Source organism: Hippichthys cyanospilos, chromosome 8 (assembly GCF_059441005.1).
Source record: "Hippichthys cyanospilos isolate Australia breed blue-spotted pipefish chromosome 8, RoL_Hcya_1.0, whole genome shotgun sequence".
NCBI lineage: Eukaryota > Metazoa > Chordata > Actinopteri > Syngnathiformes > Syngnathidae > Hippichthys > Hippichthys cyanospilos.
In genome coordinates this window covers 6,339,920-6,360,241 of record NC_142376.1, presented here as the reverse complement: position 1 = coordinate 6,360,241, position 20,322 = coordinate 6,339,920, and the positions used below count along the sequence as shown (strand labels likewise).

At 39.0% G+C, this 20,322-nt stretch overlaps 1 protein-coding gene and 1 non-coding gene across 3 annotated transcripts in view; both read left to right on the top strand.

The window, feature by feature from the left end:
• The first annotated feature begins 378 nt into the window (after positions 1 to 378).
• The window catches only part of slc8a1b (solute carrier family 8 member 1b), a 118,445-nt gene continuing 98,501 nt past the window's right edge, over positions 379 to 20,322 (top strand). For both annotated transcript variants that reach the window (XM_088420820.1, XM_088420821.1), the window contains exons 1-3: positions 379 to 727; positions 15,610 to 16,503; positions 19,093 to 19,257. In XM_088420820.1, the coding sequence (XP_088276946.1) occupies positions 15,661 to 16,503; positions 19,093 to 19,257 (1,008 nt within the window). In that variant the 5' untranslated portion in view covers positions 379 to 727; positions 15,610 to 15,660. The remainder of the gene's footprint in view (positions 728 to 15,609; positions 16,504 to 19,092; positions 19,258 to 20,322) is intronic.
• LOC148419947 (small nucleolar RNA SNORD36) lies at positions 14,750 to 14,829 on the top strand. The gene has a single exon (XR_015866498.1). It is a non-coding gene; the product is annotated as a small nucleolar RNA SNORD36 (small nucleolar RNA).

The window sequence follows — 20,322 nt, the reverse complement described above, 5'->3', positions numbered from 1 at the left end:
TATATTTAAAAAAAAAAAAAAAGATCAGGTTTTCACACTCCTCAATTCTTATCCCTCATGATTAACTTTCTACAATTTACATTGGCTACTAAAACCAAAAAGCATTCCCTGCGGTGCTTATAAGAAGCAGGTGTGCTTTGTCAAGATTGTCATGTAGGCGCATGTAAGCCCAGCTGTTATCAAGGCTGCAAAGAAAGCGAAAAAAGGCGTGTGAAGGAAGAGAGAGCGAGCGAGCGAGAAAGAGAGAGAGAGAGAGAGAGAGAGAGAGAGAGAGAGAGAGAGAGAGAGAGAGAGAGAGAGAGAGAGAGTGGGTGGGGGTAAGTGTAAGAGGAAGAATGAGGAAGACGAGCCTCTCTCCACTCCGGTCCCAACCCAAGCACACATGCGGGCTGCTCTGCTGATGAGGCTCCGCCGCGGTCATTCAGGTCGCCCCGGAGGCGCTCCATGGAAACACGCCGACCACACACCCTCCACCACCAACAACAGATAAACAAACAAACAAACGAGGAGGAAGCCGCAGCAGGAAGAAGGAGGGAAAAAAAGTGCCCGTGTGCATGGGAATCCGGACTGGTGTGCCCCCCCTCCACCAGCAGCGCCCCCTCCTCCTCCGACTTGTGTGCGCCTTCGCTCGGGGGCTCCGTACGCCGCCTCGGTGGTTATAAGAGGAGCTTCTCTCGGCTCACCTCCACTCCGCTCACCTTCTCTCGGATCGCAGCTTGCACGGAAGGTAGGAACTTTTTTTTTTTTTCATGCACCGCATTTTTTTTTTTTTTACGGGGCTAATTTCCAACTGCACCTCATTCAACGCGCTCCAGGCTCGATTTTATCACCCCCGGCTTCTTTTGTGCCCGAGTCACAATTACGCACGCTGAGCACGTCCACGCACCCCCCCCCCCCACCTTTTATTTATTTTATTTGTTAAATGGACTTTTAAGATTGCAAGTTGGACCCCCCTTAAATGTGATTGGACCACTGACGCGCTCCATCGCATTTGAGCGTTTTTTTTTTTTCCACATTGCAAAATTTCTGAGCTCCACACACCTCTTCTACTACGATGCGGTCCCATCACTGGAAGGGTTTTCCTGCAGGCATTTTCCCGCCTGACTTCACCCCGAGCTCTCTATTATAGAATCATATTGCAGATTTGACTACAATAAAGTGAATTGAAAAACAAAATATCACGCCTATAGAACTGTATCATCTTTAAATGGCTGCGTCCAAATTTGAATCAACTGTCTTCAACCAACTCCCTTTCACGATTCCAGCGAGGCGTGAGGTTATCACATTATTCACCCCCCCACCCCAGTCATAAATATCCTCTAATGGTTGGCGTTCATGCTGAAATAATCATAATGATAGAGTGAGATGCTGTGAATGACAAATACTAGCGTGTTTGCTACAACACGGAGGATTGTTTGAACAGCTTTGAGCGCCTCCACCAGTGCATAAAAGTGTTGTAAGAGGACCCCGCTGTTTATGGTAAACACGGAAAAAAGGTCAGGGATTGCAGGTGTTTAATGGATAACTGAGTAAGCCGTCAAAAAAAAAAAAAAAAAAAGGTGATACACTGCAGATTTGTACCGCAGATTAAGTGTCTTTCCCAAAGAAAAAAAATGTATGATCTGATTGGGAATATGAGCTTGATTGCCTAGCAAATTGACTGATGGGGTACAGTATGAGGTACCGGTGTAGCTGAAATCGATGCGCCGATTGAATGCGTTGGTCGCTCATCATAGCCGATCGGCGGCGGCAGTGTGACCTCATGGCTGAAAATGGTAACAAATGAGGAGGCTAAGCGAGACTTGTTGGCTTCGGTATCGGACGAAAAACGTCAATGATTTCTGCATTGGTCTGACGAGTCCACGTTTGAAGACCTCGACTTTCGACAGGAGCGATGGTGATTCCGTGTCAATAGGGCCCATGCCCCTTGAGAATAAGTATAGCGCCCCCTGTGTTAATAGATTTTCCTTCTGATTGATCCGGTCATGAATTATGTGCATTTTTTCTCAAGTTATCTTTTTGAGTTTTGTGCATTTGCGATTTCTAGAAACCACCAGGGACAAATGGAGGGTGGACAAAGAGTTCAAAGACAAACTGCTTGTTCTAGGCAAATTACATAACAATTCGGAACATTGTTCCAATGAGTCCTTAAAATCGCGTCAAGTATGATGGTGATTCAATCTCATTAATTATAGACATCAAACAACAAATAACACATTTTAACTTTAAAATGAATGGTCAACTTTTATGTCTTTTTGTTAAACTTTTTTGAAAAATTTTACTTAAATTCAAACTGCGCTTAGCAACAATCTACTTTCCTCTTTAGACTAATCTGCGTTTGTTAAAAAGTGATCAGTAGGAACGGCAACTGTGACAAGCTGACAGCATCATAAGTGTGATATGGAGCACTTGAGTATTGATAACTAGCGGCTAATTTATATTATTACATGCTGTTTTTATGTTTTTTTTATAGTGACAGAGCCACTGCAAAATGCTTACCTCATATAATGTCACTGTAATTAAATCCATTTTTTTAGTGCCCTTAATTCAGTGAATTCCAAAGACGTGTTTTTTAATTATTATTTTTTTTTCAATGTGTCCAATTGTTCAAAATCCAGGTATTTATTTATTTTCAAATGTTTGCTAAAGGAAGTTCTAAACATGGCTGGTACTCAATGAATTAAGAATAAAAGTAATCAATTACCTTTGGTAATTAAATAATTGGGTAATCAATTACTTTGGTTGATTAAATACCAAATCAAGCAATCACTTTAAATAATGAAGTTTTAAAGTATTGATTATCTTGTATGAACAAGTAAAAGTAATTGATTATATTAGGTTTTGAAGTGCTAAAGTACTCGATTACTGTATGTACTAAAGTAATAATTTACTTGATTCCTTCAACACAGGCCATTATTAGACCCTCTTTTAGCCAACACTTGATCGAATGCCGACTCTTAAAAACGTAAAAATGCGTCTTTGGGATTGAATGAGTTAATGTGTGATTGTACGTCACTTTAGAACAGTGTCGTGTTACTCGGGTCCGGACTTTAGGGGGGGCAACAGTTTGTGTTGGGCTTACAGCAAATCGGCAATCCAAAAAAACAGTCAAGCTACCAAAAATCGACTTAAAAAAATATGTCTAACACATGTCCATAAATGATTTGATAACGTAAGATTTATTTTGAAGGTGGCCTCCTCACCATTTTTTTTGCCGTGTTTTACTGTCATGCGGAGCATTAACAGTTTTTGCTGGGTATCTTGATATTTTTAAGGCCTCAAGCTTCTTTTTTTATAAACACTTGAATGATCCGAGGACTCGTTTCATTGCTAGTATTTCCCTCATATTTGAAAAACAAGTGAATTGAACACTTCCGCTGCACTTATTTTGATGTTCATAATTTTAAGTGTTGCAGATGGAGTAATGCCCATTGAGAACCAGTAGATGGTACTTGTGTTGAAGGATTTTACTCCGAAGTGTTTCCACTGCCCCACGAGGCAGGTGTGGTTCACCCCCGTGAACTCTGCACGGAAACAATAAGATGGGCCCTGATTTTGGCACAAAGTGTTCATCTGAAAAGGAGCTGTCCAGTACAAACGCAAAAAATGCGGCGGTCTTCTGACTAACACAGCAGCTGCTGTCAGGCTTCCAACGCTATCATTTTTTTTTTTTTTTTTTTTGTGCTTGCATTTTAATCTTCTGAGACAATCCTTGTTGTTGGAATGAACGACGGCAGCCCATGGGGAGTGTGTTGCAGCTTTCGGATGACGCACGCACATTACCATGAGTCTGAATATTCATGTTTCACGCGATTGTCTTCTTTATCAAGCTTCTGTACCACGATATGAATACATGTGCAAATTATTAAGCACATTCCTCATTCCACATCTGTATGTAGAATCATAGAATCATACCCCCCCCCCCCCCCCCCCCAGCTTCTTTTTAAGTTGGTCGATGTTATAGTTGTACACACATTACGTCTATGCGTGTTCGCTGCTAAATAATGAATGGAGCCAAACAAGCTTACATGTGAGGAATTAGCACGCCAGAGCAATAGCCTAGTTAATGTATGGCGCGTTGACGAATTAGCTTCCTCACGGGCTATGAATACATGTGATGCAAATGGATTGATGGTTGCTGAAAGCAGCGATGTGCATCTTTCAATCATTTTGATGCATAAAGCTAAGTGCTAAATTCGGATTTTTGCATCCATCTTTTTTGCCTGGCAAAAAAGTATCTACCCTAATGCCATTATGGGAAGACTCCATGGTTTGTTGCAGGTAATAAAAAAAGAAAAGAAAAATCATTCATCAGAAATCATGGTATTGTAAGCTACCCATTGGTGTCCCACAAGGTACGATCTTAAGTACACTGATATACAGAAAGATCTTTTAAGTGTTGTCACGTTTGTCAGGTCCAAAATCTTTCTGAGCTGTAACAGCATTTATGTATTGTAGTCTGTGAACTCCAAAGTTGGACTCAAAATGGCACGTACTTCTGCATCGGTTCCAAAATTGAAATGAACAAAGACTTCCTTCAGGTTTTCTGTGAGTTTGCATCCACCCCCAGCCTTCCAGTGTGAAGTTTGCATGTTCTCCCCGTGCCTGTGTGGGTTTTACTCCAGTTTCCTCTCACATTCCAAAAATATGCATGGCAGGTAAATTGGACACTCTAAATTATACATAGTTTATTTATTTATTTATTTTTTTTACTTCATGAGAGTGAGTGTTTTTCCTCTTTGTGTGCTCTGGGATTGGCAAGGAACCAGTTGAGGGTGTACGCCGCCTAATGCCTCAAGACAGCTGGGATAGGCTCCAGCTCCCCCGTGACCTCTGTGAGGATAAGTGATTACGATAATGGATTGATGAATGGATGGATGGATGTTTATTTCTGTACCTTAAGGTAAACGACACAAACTCTCCTTGGAAAAATTTTCAGACTCCAAGTTAAATATTGAAACCTTCTTATGCCCCAAAAGATACAGGAGTGTACCCCAGAGCTATTAACGCTCTAAATAACAACACAATAAGAACACAGTGAAAATAACGATTGCTCTCCTGTGAAACAATGATTTCGATTCTATTTATTCTTTATTTATATATTATTTATTTCATTTACTATTCACATTATTAACGTGCATCAACTGGCACTCCCAATTTTGTACAATGACGATAAAAGGCATCCTAACATACCATATAATAACATACTGGTTCTTAGAGGGCGACCAATCTTCTTTTTTCAGGGCCGATACCGATATTGATTATTGGTAGTCAATGTTATCTCTCTTGGACTGCTCTATGCCTATGTGTTTGTTTGGGACCACGGCCATATATGGCTTTTACTACTGATTGGCTCTTGCACATCTAACCAATTAGATGCTTCTATGGGCGGGACAGTGCTGGAGCGAGGCTTCATTACAGACCAGAAGCATGATGACGGAGTTTATCGTCCGTAAGAGTAATAAAAAAAAAGGCCGATGCCGTTACTCACCAAAATGGTGAAAATCGGCCCCGATAATCCACCCGGACGATAATCGAGACGAACAGGGTTGTTCCGGGAACTATAAAAGTGGTGTAAAGGGTACAGTAGAAGAAGAGTGACAAGGACTTTCACAAGATTCCAAATATTTTCAAGTCAAGAATAGGACATTGCGGGGACATCACAGCCAATGCTCTAAAAAAGTTCTCCGTCTCATAATAGAGTTCTCCGACATGGAGTGTCATCATCCAATCAGGGCCCAAAAAGCTTCAGGTATGTCAATGGTATTACGCAACAAATTTTACAGCTTTGACCGGACCTTGAACCGATTAAGGGTTACATTGATGCGCGTAGTCTATTTTTAGCACGTGTTTACCCTCCTAGTTGCTGACCATTCGGCGATCGTTTTCGGAAGCGGCGGCTATAAAGGAAAAGATGATTAATGACGGATCTAACCGCAGGCGTGTGTAAAGCCCAAACAGTGAGCTGACAAATGTTCTTGTCATGAAATAAGACACCACGGGTGCCCCCTTTTGGACTTTCAAAATGAAATACCCGACTGCTGGACGGGACATAAAAGCGGAGAAGGCAATGCGAGGCACCATTATTTACGTTTTTTAAATGTACGGTGTCTTATACTGGCCTTTTTGTTTTAATTTCATTCAGTTTCATCAGAATCATGCCTCACCTTTAATCCCAAACACAGAATTTTACGTTTTTCAAGAGGCCAGACATTGAATCCCGGGTACATATTTCTTTTCAAATATTTTCAAGCGTTAAGGCAAAGGAGTGTCTAAAAATGGCCGGTGTTGAAAGAATTAAATATTGCGTCATCAAATTCACTTAGCTGTATCAAGTTCATTCTGATGTTCATCACGTAATATGTTTGTCTCGCCCGTTCGTTTTTTTTTTTTTTTTTCTGTCGTCGTCATTTTGGCAGGAGTTAGCCGCGCCCCCCTGGGGTGCCGCTATGCAGAAGTGAGGGGAGGATGACAGTATGGGGGCAGAGCAGGGAACAGTTGGCGCATACTTTTTTGATTCCTTTCTAACTTTATGAATTGGTTTGTTATTGTTCCCGTTTGTGTCTTCCCTAACTGCCTGAGGCTATTTTTTTTACGATACATTCCAGGTAAGTAATGATACTTCCACAGGAAATGATTCTGTCTCTAACTCGATTTTAATTCATTCAATCCCAAAGGATTGTTTTTCCTTTTTTTAAGAGTTAAAACATCCAGGCCCATGTACTTATAATTTAAAAAAAAAAAAAAGAAACTGTTTGGTTAACGGAGTGCCTAAAAATTGCCAGTACTAAATAAAACAAGTAATAGGAGGATGAATTACTTTAATAATTGAGCGCTAAAGTAATCAATTACTTTAGTAAAAAATGAATTAATTATTTTGGTACTTTATTACCTAAAAATCAATTATTTTAACACCTTATGGAATTGATTATGTTATTCCTCAAGTATTAGAGTATTTTATCCTACTAATACTTGTTTCATTTAGTACTAAAGTAATCAATTACTTTAGTAAAAGATTAATCAATTACTTTGGTAATTTGTTACATGCATTATTTAATATTCTTATAATATTCTTATAATATAATGTATTTGATTACTATTTAATCACAGAAGGTAACAAATTACTTTGGTATCTAATTACCTAAAAAAAATTGCTCAATTTAGTAATCTAGCGTCCATTTTTAGAATTTCGCATTGCCTAGCATTTGAAAAAAATATTCATAGTACCTGGGATTTAATATATGGACTCTTTAAAAAAAAAAAAAAAAAAAAAAAAAAAAAATATATATATATATATATATATATATATATATATATATATATATATATATATATATAATAAAAATAATGACCCGATGAGTTAAGAGGATATTTAAAAAAATCTAATTTCTTAAAATAATGATTACGATGAGAAAGAAAGTAGTCTATTGACTTAAAATAAAAAATAAAATCTGTGAAAAAAATGACATTAAATACAACGTACTGGTAAACATAAACATAACAAAAACACCAGGAACATCTGGAAGATATTTCAAGGTATCGGTATTCATAACCGTGGCTGCCTCAGACCTCATGTCGCTGTTTTATGGTCAGGAATTAATGATATGCATGTCTAACAGATTTATAATAGAAATTAATTTCGTGTAATCTTAAATGAAAATGCTTTAATGGGATATAAACGATAGTTCTTTCATTCAATTTTTCTCATTGTGCTTTTTGCAATTTTTTTTTCAAAGGTTCCATTGGTATCGATACTTAGTATCGATGACTCATGATGCTATTCGTCCGAAGAGAACTCGGTTTCAAACAATCCCTACATATGTTGGATAATTTCCCTAAAAAATAACATTTGATCATTCCGGATCAGTTTCATCCGATTTCAAATCCCCACTTTTAACTCGTGGTCTAGTCTCTGGTTTTGAGGCCCGGGTGTCAGACCCAGGACCTCCGTAAACAAGTTTCCGCCTGATTTTTGGCTCTTTTTCCACACGAGCTTGATTTCCTTCCCTCTGAGTTCCCTTTTGAACGCGAGCCCGGCCCTTTTGATGACGGCTCACGAGGGGATATTATGGAACGTGATATTTCAATTAGAAATCAATGGAGCTGCCAGCGCTCAGCAAGCCAAATCTCTCCAGTGTTACCCACACGCGCACTTGATACTGCTACCTGCTAATGCACACTTTCAAATCCTTTCGTCTATCGATTGCAAGCTCGAAATTTATTTACTTTTTTGTTCTGTTATGACTCATCTTTTGTACCTGTCAGATGATACATCTAGATAGAAAGTTTACAAAACGCATATGACCAGAAAGCATTTTTTAGTGTTCAAGCGTTAGCGTTGTTCAATTAGTTAGCATTGCATCGCGAAAGAGACATTTTCAATGTAAACAGCGCGTCGCCGCGGCAACAGTGTTGGTAGGTTGGAAAAAATATCACCTCTGACAGAATCGGTTGAGTTTTAGCAGTCAAAGGAGTTGCTTTCAGTTGCTTTTGTTAACCATTAAAAGAAGCAAGCAGACCGAACCAATGTCTGAATCCATCCGTGTTCACAAACAGGGGCAATAAGATGAGATTTGTTCTGTGCCAAGTGCTCCGGTCTGTATTGTTTACTTACCTGTGTTATCTTATTGTGAAATATCTGCTTTTAATCTGGAAAGCCACGCTTTATTTAATTTATATAATCTCTGTTTGTCATTTAGCAAGTGTTCGTGTTAACCAAGGTTGTTATCTTCTTGGTTTAAAAAAAGAACTAGCAAACCGACACAACGTTTGAGTCCAAACTTGATCACATTAAGATGACATTTTTTGTGTTAAGATATGTTTAAGTGCTGTAGTTTTTAACGTTCAGTTATATCTTACTCTGAAAATCTGTGCTTTTAATCTGTAAGGCCGCACTTTATTTCCGTTTTCTGTTTTTACTTTCCCGAAACTGATTGGCTGTTTCGCGACACATTTTGAGTCCCGTCGCACCAAACCTGTCCTATAGATGTCACCCTATCACCCAATCACGCAAACTTCAGTACTAAAATTCAAACGCGTCGCTTTCTACCCCGTCCACGTAGTCGATCTGAACCAAGCATTATTTATTTTCCCAAACCACGGAGATCTGCAACAGAATTGTGAAAGGGCCGCATGCGTCTCCCGAGCCGCAGGTTGCAGATCCTTGACCTAATCGATAGATTTTTGAAAAAGATAAATATTAAATTTACCAAAATATGATTTAGGAGGCTTCAAATTAATAAAACAATGCAATTATATAACTCAGATGTTTTTCAATGATGCAAAAAGAGGAAACAGGAAAAAGGACTCCCATCAAAAGATTGATTGCTAGCCAGAGATTGAGCTGCACTGTTTTTGTTTACAAAGTAGTCGTGTGACTAAAGCTTGAGACAGTTACACTTCCTGCCCTTTAATATGTACCCAAAAAAACAACAACAAATGTCCTATTTTACTCATGCTATTGATGTGAATTCCATAAAAAAGGATTTTCACTAACGCAATATAGAAAGGTGGTGTTTAAATTGTTGAAATGATGATTTCACCACCTGTTGATTTGTAATTGAAGTATGACAGAAGTCGATGGACAATTACAATCAACCGGGCCGTAAAATCAATCAACAAATGTCATTTCTTTTCATTATGAGCGGAGACGGGATTGAAACCCTGTCACAATGACAGCTATATAATTGTTAAAACATTCAGTTAGTATTTAATAGCCATAGTTATAGCGGGAGTGATGAATGATAATGGATGACCAGTTAGCTGTAATAATAGCATCCCCTCTGATGAGGAGGGAGAGTTTTTTTTTTTTTTTTTAAGACACCTCACTGCCCGTCGCTCGATACTTTGCTCATTATTGTACGGAGGAAGCAATGGAGACACAGCGTGATCATGGAAGAGAGATATGTATTGGCTCAACATGAGGGTTTTGTGTAATTGAATTTTGGATGAGGAAGAGGGATGAGCATAATAACTGGTTCACTGATCGTTAAGATTGTTGATTCATCATATCTGGCAAAATGGTACTCGGCCTCGTTGATTCACTCCCAACAAGGTTGCTGTCTCAACACGAACAAAATTAGGCCAGTTGTGGCTTGGAAACATGATTTCCCATCATTCTGAGAGATTATTTGACATATACAGTGGGCCCGTGTTACGAGATTAATCCGTTCCGCGGTTGGGCTCGTAGGACGAATTCACCATATGGCGGGCAATCCAAACCTATGATAAATAGCTAATGCGTTTATATCCCCTGGTAAAAACATCTAAATTGTACATACATATTAAAAATTGGAACCAAAATAGTATAGTAAGTGCTACGTATATAAAAAATACATGTATACGATCAGAAAACTTCATAAATAAAAAATATAGAAAGGATTTATTTACCTGTGAGTGGCGCTAGTAAGGGTAGACTAGGCTAGGCTAGCGTCACATTTATTGATTATCTCCAGCTTCATTTTCGTATAAATCATCTTCTTACTTCTCTCTTTAACATCACTAGAAATCTTGGGACCCATGGCTAACCCTTTCAACTTTGAATAAAGCAGTAAAATGCACTATAAATACGCTTTTGTAACCACTCGCGATAGAACAAAGCTTTACCGTTCCGCCATTTTGAAGCTGAGGGAGGCTGACCAATAGCAGACCAGCATCAGAAAATAAGTGCAATTACCTAAAAACGCCTGCAGATGGAGACAATGCAACACAAATACTGCCAACCCCCTAGGGTCATGACAGTTGGTTTTGTCGCAAGGTGGGGAAAATACCCTAAAGAGGGGTCAAAAAAACTATATATATATATATATATATATATATATATATATATATATATATATATATATATATATATATAAGTACAGTATATATACGCATATGAACAACTGTTTTTTAGTTTTGTTTTATTGCCTACCTTATTATTTGCTCGATTTTGGGATGTCTTTTGTTCAGGGAAAAGAACAGAATAAGAATGCAGAATGAGAATTTCATTGTGTGGTGGTATTATGCATATGACAATAAAAGTCTTGAACTTTTATATATATGTAACAGATATATATCTATATATGTGTGTGTGTATATATATATGTATAAATGTATATATAGAAATGTATATATGTGTGAGTATATGTGTATTACATGTTTGATAATGGCCACACTTGAGAGAGATTATTTCCTTTTCCATTATGTCTTATGAGAGAAATCATTTTAAGAACCTAAATGAACTTTAACTGCTAAGGCTTAACGGTTCCATTATCATTTGATGAAGTAAACCTTTTAGAAGCAACTGTTCAATACAAATCATACAAATGATGTGGACATATAACTACAGATCCCCAACTAGCTAATTTGCACAGACACATTTTGAAATCCTTTCAGGAGGCGATCAATAACAAAGCCCAAAACGGAGAGCATGGTTTATTTGAGGTATAATTAACGATTACACTGTAGTGCATCAGAAAACAAACAACCAAATATCGATGGCTGAATCAACCATTTCCTGCCTAATTGTCTGCAATGCGATAAAAAAGTCCCTTTTGTTGTTCATATTTCCAGTATTTTATCTTAAATCAGTAGATACATGCACCGTGCTTTTACAGAACAAATAATTATATCTTCTAATTCCTACTTCCAAACGCAAGAACTTTCTATAAATACGTGATAAATCCGCTCCATAAATTCATGCATTAATCTCATTATTTTTTGGATATGGTCATATGAAGCGTCGGCCATCTATTTAATGAAGCGTCAAATCCGCGAGCTCCCTTAAACCGACGTTTTTCCCATCTTCTTCCGGCATCAGCTCCTCTTCTTCTGCGGTCACATCAGGCTTTGTGTGGCATTTAAGATGATAAATAATTCAACCATCTTGGGGTTTTTTTCATCCCTTTTCTTCACTTAAGGGACTTTTCTTTTTTTGTCTTTTGTTATTTTTCTCCAACAAGAGAAGCGCTGAAGAGCAACCGGCTCTTTTAGCGGCGCGCCGCTGAGCTTTAAACATGATTATTAGGCTTGAAAATGACCACGTTGTTCTGTCAAGGGTGGACTCCTAAAGTTCTATACTGTCACTCGGCGCTATAATTCATCGTTATTGCAACATCCAGAGATATAAGCACTCGGTTACTTAGAAGGCGCTCCGGAAATTTTTAATGCACTGCAAACTTTTTAGTAGATCCCCCTACCTGAAATTAGTCACTAAAATGTGATTTTTCAAAAACGTTGTGGACATTGGTGTCATCTGGGATGAAAATTGAGGTATGTAAACCACTGTAATGACAGAGGATATCGCATTGTTTTGGATTCAAGATCAGCACAGCTTTTTAGTAGAAAATAAAGACTAGGCTGTGAATCTCAGCTTGTTGATTCTGTTTTAAGAGACAGAAGTACTAAAATTTTGGAATTCGCAAGGTTAGGCACCTCACACTTAACCTGAGTATGACTACCGTAAATTTCAGATTATAATCGCAATTTTTTTTCTCACTCTTTGAAACCTGAGGCTTATGGTCCATTGCGGCTTTACAGTTTTTTTTTTTTTTACTCACCACCAGGGGGCAATCACCCGTTAAAAGAGGGGAACAGAAGAAGATGCTCTTAAAGTATTGATTCTGAGTTTGAACTGCAGTTTTACCCACCTTCTGGGGTCACTCTCCTCTAGTAAACGCTATCAGGCAAGTTACTGTTGTGTTGGTGCAGTGTATTGGTGTTGTTTAAAACCTCCATTGTACTGTCTTTCTGCATAAATATCTGATATTACAACCCACTTCTGATAGTCCGGTGTGGCCTATACATGGCAAAAACAATTTTCTGTTGCATTTTTATTGGTTACTCTTCTAATCCAGTGCATTTTGTTGTCCAAAAATACAATAAATGCTTGTACTGTTGTCGGACACAAATAGAGGTGCAGTTGAGTGTACCAGGGACAAGATCATGGTCAGACTGATATTTTTTGTGGACTGGCAACCATTCATCAAGGAATGGGGTGCGAATGCATTTTAACACTGAAGTGGTAATGTATCAGATGAGACAGAAATAAAACAAATGATGCTACATAATCCATTTTATGGAATTTCTGAGTAAAATACGCTTAGAGATATTACTACGTAGTATTTCCGATGTCTAATGAGTAAGACACATGGGATATAACACTCTAAATTGGGATGATATTTTTCTCTCAAAATTTTCTTTCACAAATACATCATTTAAAAAAAAAGGTACTGTTAGGAAACACAAGGCATTTAGTTTGTCACATACTAAAACAAAATTGTATGTTATACTTAACCCTATGTAGTATTTTGACCATTTTTGGTTCATCCTCGTAGTATTATAGCCACAGGATAGCAAATTGTGAAAACTAAGTGATCATTCCATTTTGAACTTTTGACACGTCCTCACCATCTGGTGAAATTTCAGCTCCCTCATGCCTTCTTTCACCGCTTTCTCTTTGATGTGAAATGCCTTTGAAGTAGAGATCAAAGGATGATTTTGATATGAAAATAAGGACAGACACCTTTGCCACGTGTTACCACTGATCCATCCTGGTGTAAACAGTAGATGTTTGCTCAAGCGCTTGTAAATTCCTGACTTGTACGGCAGGGTTTGTTATCTTGCCAGCCAGATTGAAAACACAATTTAGAACCCAGCATCACCGCCGGCCAAATGTGTTTACGTAGTAACCTCATTTACTGGGCAAACCTTGTTACCACAAGTCAGCCGGAGACGGTTATCGGGGAACGCGGAGCAGACGTCACGCAGACTTCGGCGCGGGCTGAGCGAGGAAAAAGCATATTGTCGAAAGTTGGAAATTCCAGTTTATCTTTGGCGGAGTTGTTTGAGCCTCCTGCTCTTAAAGCAATGCAAACACCTGCGAGATCATTTTTGATGTTTGAACTTCTGCCTCTGCCTCTCAATGAACTGCAGTATAAACCGCATTAATTTTGCAGAGGCAGTGCGACTGGAACATAAGCAAAAATATATAGACCATATGGTGGCTACGATTGGTTGTTTTAGGTTGCTTTAGGATCGTATCATATATCGCCTTTTGTCACTAAAAATTGTTAGTGTTACTTGAATGAAATCTAACCCTTACTGAATGACAACTGCGTCAATTTTGACCCGATTTGGGCCATTTACCTAAAAACGTCTAACAAAATGCATAAAAAAAGAACTTGAAGGTTAAAAATTACTCTAGATTTTCAAGAGATAGACATTCAAGACTACCATGTGTTCATTCCTAAATACTTGCAAATTAAATTCATTTGGAGCACATATTATATAATTTACTCTTCCAGATTGGATCAGACTGGTTCTATTCTAATAAAAACATCGGACAATCCCTAGTTAGAAGTTACTTAAGGCACATGTGTGAAGCTCCGGTTCTCGAGTGCCGGAATCCTTCATGTTTTCCAGGTTCCTCAAACCAGAACACCTGATTCAAATGATTTGCTCATCAGCAAACTCTGCAGGAGAGTGAAAATTATACAAATCATTTGAACCGGGAGGGATGACTCAAAAACATGCGGGATACCAGCTCTCGAGTACTGGACTTTGACATTTATGAGGTAAGGGTTCGTGCTATGGTTAGATGCTAGCTGTTAGGGTTTGTATTAGCTTTTTGGGTTGTTTGTTTGTTTTTGGGTTACGAATACTCAACTCCCTACCAGACTTTGCTCCACCCTTCAATAATATTTAAAAATGGCACTCAAAGGGGGCTTTGCCTGGAGAATCATTTGGCGTTTGAGGAGTTAGCTGTGGTCAGCAAATGCTATGGTAATAAATCACTAACCTGAAAATATAAAGATGTTTGCAAATTTGACTTTTTTGACACTGAGCCACTTGTATATATCGGTAGCAGAGCAAGTACTTAAGCTTGATGAAATGACATAATTGACTCTATAACCTGGAAGTGGTATCACAAAAACGTTTATTTGCCCCAAATTCACCCTTCAACAAACATGCCACTAGAATGTCAAAATAATGACCAGGACAGAGACCCATTTATACAGTTTTTCAGAAAACAAAAGATGATTTGAGGTTAAGTACTCTTTTATGTTTTATAGGATCAAATTAGTGATAGATTTTAGGGTAAGGCGTCGTATTTTGATTAGCTTTCAGGTAAGAATTTACGTTACGTTTGGATGCTAGGCCTTAGTTAGCCAATCTTTTGAGATGCTAGGCTTTATAACACCAGGGTGAGATTTTAGGCTATAATAATACAGTTAGGAGTGATTAATGGTCGTGTTGGACCAAAAACACTTCAACATTTTAGGTGAATTTCATATTTTTCCAAAATTCTATTTATGCCTCTGATGCATGTGATTCAAACGCTCAACTCATCCGGAAGCTCTGCAGAACTTGATAATTACCTTGATCAGTTGAATCAGGTGCATCAGAGGAGGGTTGCATCAAAAAAGATGCTGAAAATGGTCAAATGTGAGCCCTGACTTAAAGTGCTGAATATTGATTGCTCAATTTCACGATGCTATGCTAACAGTTGAACATAGTCGCCTTTTTTGGGGTCTCAGCGTCCGCCTGATGATTCGGTACTTCTTCTGCTGGTTCTCATCCATGCAAAGCAGTGATCAAGTCTTGTTTCTCATGTGTCCTTTCCTAAAGGTTCAACACCCTCATCGATCCTCACCTCACGTCTCTGATTCGGACGTCAACATGCCCACGAGGCTGTCAGTCATCGCCCTAGTACTGCTAGTCAGGTTTCAGCCTTTGATGGCTGGTGCTCCCCCAGAGCCCAGCTTAAGCGGCTCAGTATCGGCGGTGTCCACCAATAAGACGGATTGCAGCAAGGCGGAAGAATGCACACCCGGCGTCATGCTGCCCGTGTGGGAACCGATGAACCCGTCGTTTGGCGACAAAGTGGCCCGGGCGACCGTGTACTTTGTAGCTTTGGTATACATGTTTCTGGGCGTGTCCATCATCGCCGATCGCTTCATGGCATCTATCGAGGTCATCACCTCCCAGGAGAAGGAGATCACCATCAAGAAACCCAACGGAGAGACCAGCACCACCACAGTGCGCATCTGGAACGAAACCGTGTCCAACCTCACCCTCATGGCGCTTGGCTCCTCGGCTCCGGAGATCCTGCTGTCCGTCATCGAGGTGGTGGGCCACGGCTTTGACGCCGGCACCCTGGGCCCGTCCACCATCGTAGGCTCTGCCGCCTTCAACATGTTCGTCATCATCGGGATTTGCGTTTGGGTGGTGCCTGACGGCGAGACCAGGAAGGTCAAGCACCTGCGGGTCTTCTTTGTCACCGCTTCCTGGAGCATCTTCGCCTACATCTGGCTCTACCTGATCCTGTCTGTCATCTCACCTGGCGTAGTGCAGGTGTGGGAAGCCCTGCTCACCTTCTTCTTCTTCCCAATCTGCGTGGTTTTCGCTTGGGTGGCCGATCGCCGCCTGCTCTTCTACAAGTACGTGTACAAGCGCTACAGGACGGGCAAGCAGCGCGGCATGATCATCGAGACCGAAGGCGACCGGCCGCTTCCTTCTAAGGTATACTCGCCGCTCACCACCATCTTCAAAGCTTCTCCTACACATATAGACATCAGAGGCTTATCTTCAAAGTTGAGCCCTGCTTTATTTTATTGGTCAGCTTCGTCTTCCTCGTTACCACGCAACCTTTAGTTTCATTCGTCTTTTGTATCGCTGATGTTTGTCACAGATGTCACGTTTCAACCCACTCAGTTCCATTAAAAATGACGTTACGCTGTAAACAAAAGTAAAACCATAAAAGGCCGGAAAGACAATGACGCATAAGGTACTTTCACACTCACCACGTTTTTTCACGGCTTGCTGTCCTTGTGTGTAAGATATTGATCAGGGATGGGACGAGACACAAATCCCTGGAGAGTTTTTACATTTTTAACAGACAATAATGCCTCACATAAATATTTCAGTTCTGTAAATATATAGCCGAGATCGTAATCAGTGAAACCGAATTTGAAATGTTTCAAAATGTCCATCTAAAGTGGCTTCTTCTAGTTTTTAACCTCAACTTCCAAAGTATTCGGAACCCTTCTAACAACACTGTCCTCGAACCTCCAAGATAGTTACGCTAACCGCATGTATAGGACTTCTGGACATATTTGCATAAGATTGTACGCTTTAGTGGAGCGGCACGATATTTGGCAATCAGATAATTACATGTGACATCAAGTTGAGAGAATTTAATGTTAGGTGTTGGTTAAGGTGTTAAACCGACACTACCTTCAGGCAGAAAATGACGTTTAAGGTCCTGTAAAAACGACATAGCTCTGTTCTAGTACTGACACTACTTGAAAGTGGCGAATCGCCAGGGTCAACGTCTTTTCCCCGTATCAGAATGCTGGAAAAATGACAACTTTTAAGATGCTATAAAAAGAACCGATTCCAAAGGGTGAACAATGTTGACTTTTAAGTCAGCGTACCTTACCTTTGTTTACCTATTGAATATTACCTAAAGGCGGTTAATCGCCAGGTCTGCTGCATCTCTTTTCCGGAAAAAAGGAAAAATGCTGACTATTAATGCAGTGAAAAAGGGACTTAAAAAATTAATGTGTAGTGCATATTTGTCAGCAAATATTCAGTGTGACGGGAATGTTGCCGGTGAAAGCAGGGTCATTGCATCCTTTCGTGCTTTAAAAAATGGGGGTGTCTCTTTCATGCGGCTTTCATATTTAAAAATTTACGATGCCGTTCGCATCCAAACAAGAACACAGTCTTAAGTGAAAGGATTTTTTTCATATGTGTGGCATTTCTTTGAGAAAAGCAATCCTAATAGTCTTGCAGTACAGAAAGTGCGAGAAACCAAACCGCAGTCTCGGAGGGTGATAATATGTAAATTCCCCGTGTTGAATTGCCAGTTTGCCTCAAGTACTAAAGCAAAAGTCATTTTCAATTGACGCCCGTACAACCTCGAGATCCCCGACGGCTACTAAATGAAATAAAAAGCAGATGATGGACTTGTTTCTGCCTGATGAAATTACCAGCTGGCAGACGCGTGCATGGAAACCAGTAGCACTGGTTTTTGGATTTTCGCATGTTAAACATACTTCAACTTTAGTCATCAAAATATTGCATTCACATTACATCATCAACTGTACAATAAGGTTTAGCTGTTGGAGTACACAAACACTTAAAACACTCCTCATGAATAAATTGCATCAATACTTGCCCCCCCCCCATGTAAATTGAAACTGGGTGAAGGCCTACGGGCCTCTCAGGGCCAAAGCCATTCTTTATTCTGGCCCAACTAAATATTTACAGATGTATTCTGCTGAATTTATTGCATTGTTTTAACTATTAATATCCAGATTGTTTATGTGTAATTTATCTTATTATTTAAGCGGTTACATTTTTGTACTAGCTTAACCTCCAAAAAGCTTTTCCGTCCAAAAAGAATCTCATTAATGATATATTTGATTTTACAAATATATTTAGCATTTCAAACTCAGTTGCAGTATTTGATTGGTTTATTGAATGTAATAGGATTCATTATATACCATAATCAAATTAAAGCATGACTGTGAATTATTGTTTTATCATTAAAGTAGTTTTACAAATTTAACTCTTTGCATCTGGGTAATTACCAATTAATCTAATTTAAATCTGAAAATAATATTTTACATTTAGCACCAACAAACTATTTTACATACATTTTAATTGGTTTAAAATTGATTTCTTCAAGATTAATTTAAATTCAGTTAGGTGTAAATAATAAATATTTTTTGCGAAAAACCTATTTACATTTTTCAAATGTATACAGTATTTTATTTGTATTTTTTAGCATTTTTTTAAATAAAATAATTAATGATTGATTATAAGTTAATAACTCATTCAATAAATAAATAAATACTCTTCTGGAATGTGAAGATGTAAAGATATAAAAATCAAATGTTTGTAAAAAAGCAATCAATAATTAGAATAAGATAAATAATGAGAAAAAATGTACTACATTGTACAAAAGATTACTTTCAACAGGAACACATACTGTATTTTTGTCTCTTCTACCGATTTAAAAATAAAATGTGGCACTTGAAGCACAAAATTTTAATGCCGGTTTCCCTGACTCGGAGTCTAAGCGCCTGCCTTCGCCCTTTCAAGGTGGACATTGAGATGGATGGCAAAATGCTCAATTCCCATGGCGTGGACTTCCTGGACGGCCCGCTGGGTTTGGATATCGACGAGAAGGACCTGGATGAGGAGGAGACCCGCAGAGACATGGCCAAGATTCTCAAGGAGCTCAAACAAAAGCATCCAGACAAAGAGGTAAGGAGACTATTACAGTATTTATTTTATTTCTTGAGGCCTTTTTGTGTGTATCTGCGTCACTCTGGCAGCAATTGATGATGCGCAGGACGGCAGAACTGGTTTGACAAGGTCCTCACAAGGCTCTTTGTTCTGTTCCAATGAGAACCAACACCAAAAAGCGGTAGCTGTCAAAAGGACAATGTTCCTTATTAACGTAAAGGAAACCCCGCAATTAGCATTTTGGGCTTTTTTAGCCATTGATAAAATATTTGTATCAAATATTTTTATGTACAGTATTTAATATAACACTGTACGTCTAATTACAGGCAATCATTGGTAACACGGTTAGCTAATACTAATGAATAGGGGTGGGATGAGAAACAAATCCCAGGAGACAAGATTCCCAGAGACAAGATTGAAATTTATAATACAAGATAACGCCAATGTAAAATTTTCAGTTTTCCAAACTGTAAATATAAAGGGACAGCCAAGCTCATTTTTCAACCACAGCAGAAATTTTTCCTAATATTGCATCATTTCCACAAAATGCATAGAGCTCCTGTTAGCTGCGGCCTATTTTTTCAGCGTTTCCAAATCGTCTTTCTCCTATCTGCCAATATTGTACCATCCCTTTTCAACTGGAGAACCAAAATATCGCCACAGGTGATTTGAAAGTAATTGGAGCGTCCTGTATTTATCCTCTGGAAGTGCAGAGCGCAGAAGTGTCGCTAGTGGCTAATTTGTGCTAGAGGCTGCGCAAAACGCTGGCAACAGGCACCGTACTATAAAATGGCAGTGTATTGAAGTGTTTTTTTCTCACTATGTTCGGCTGAGTGTTTTTCTGTCATGTAACAAGCATTCAAATGTGTATTCCGTTGCCACTGCCCAAATAATTGCCACAAGGAACAAATCCTGTGCTGAGCAGGGACGACAAATCTTGTCGCGTTATAATCTCAAACGATCTCATCCAATCCCTACTAATCGGCGCTAACGTGACAGATATGCTTACTTCAATGGAGTTTGAAAAATCTGGGAAGTTTTAATGTCGCGACCATATTAATAAAAAAATAGTTTCCAAGCTTG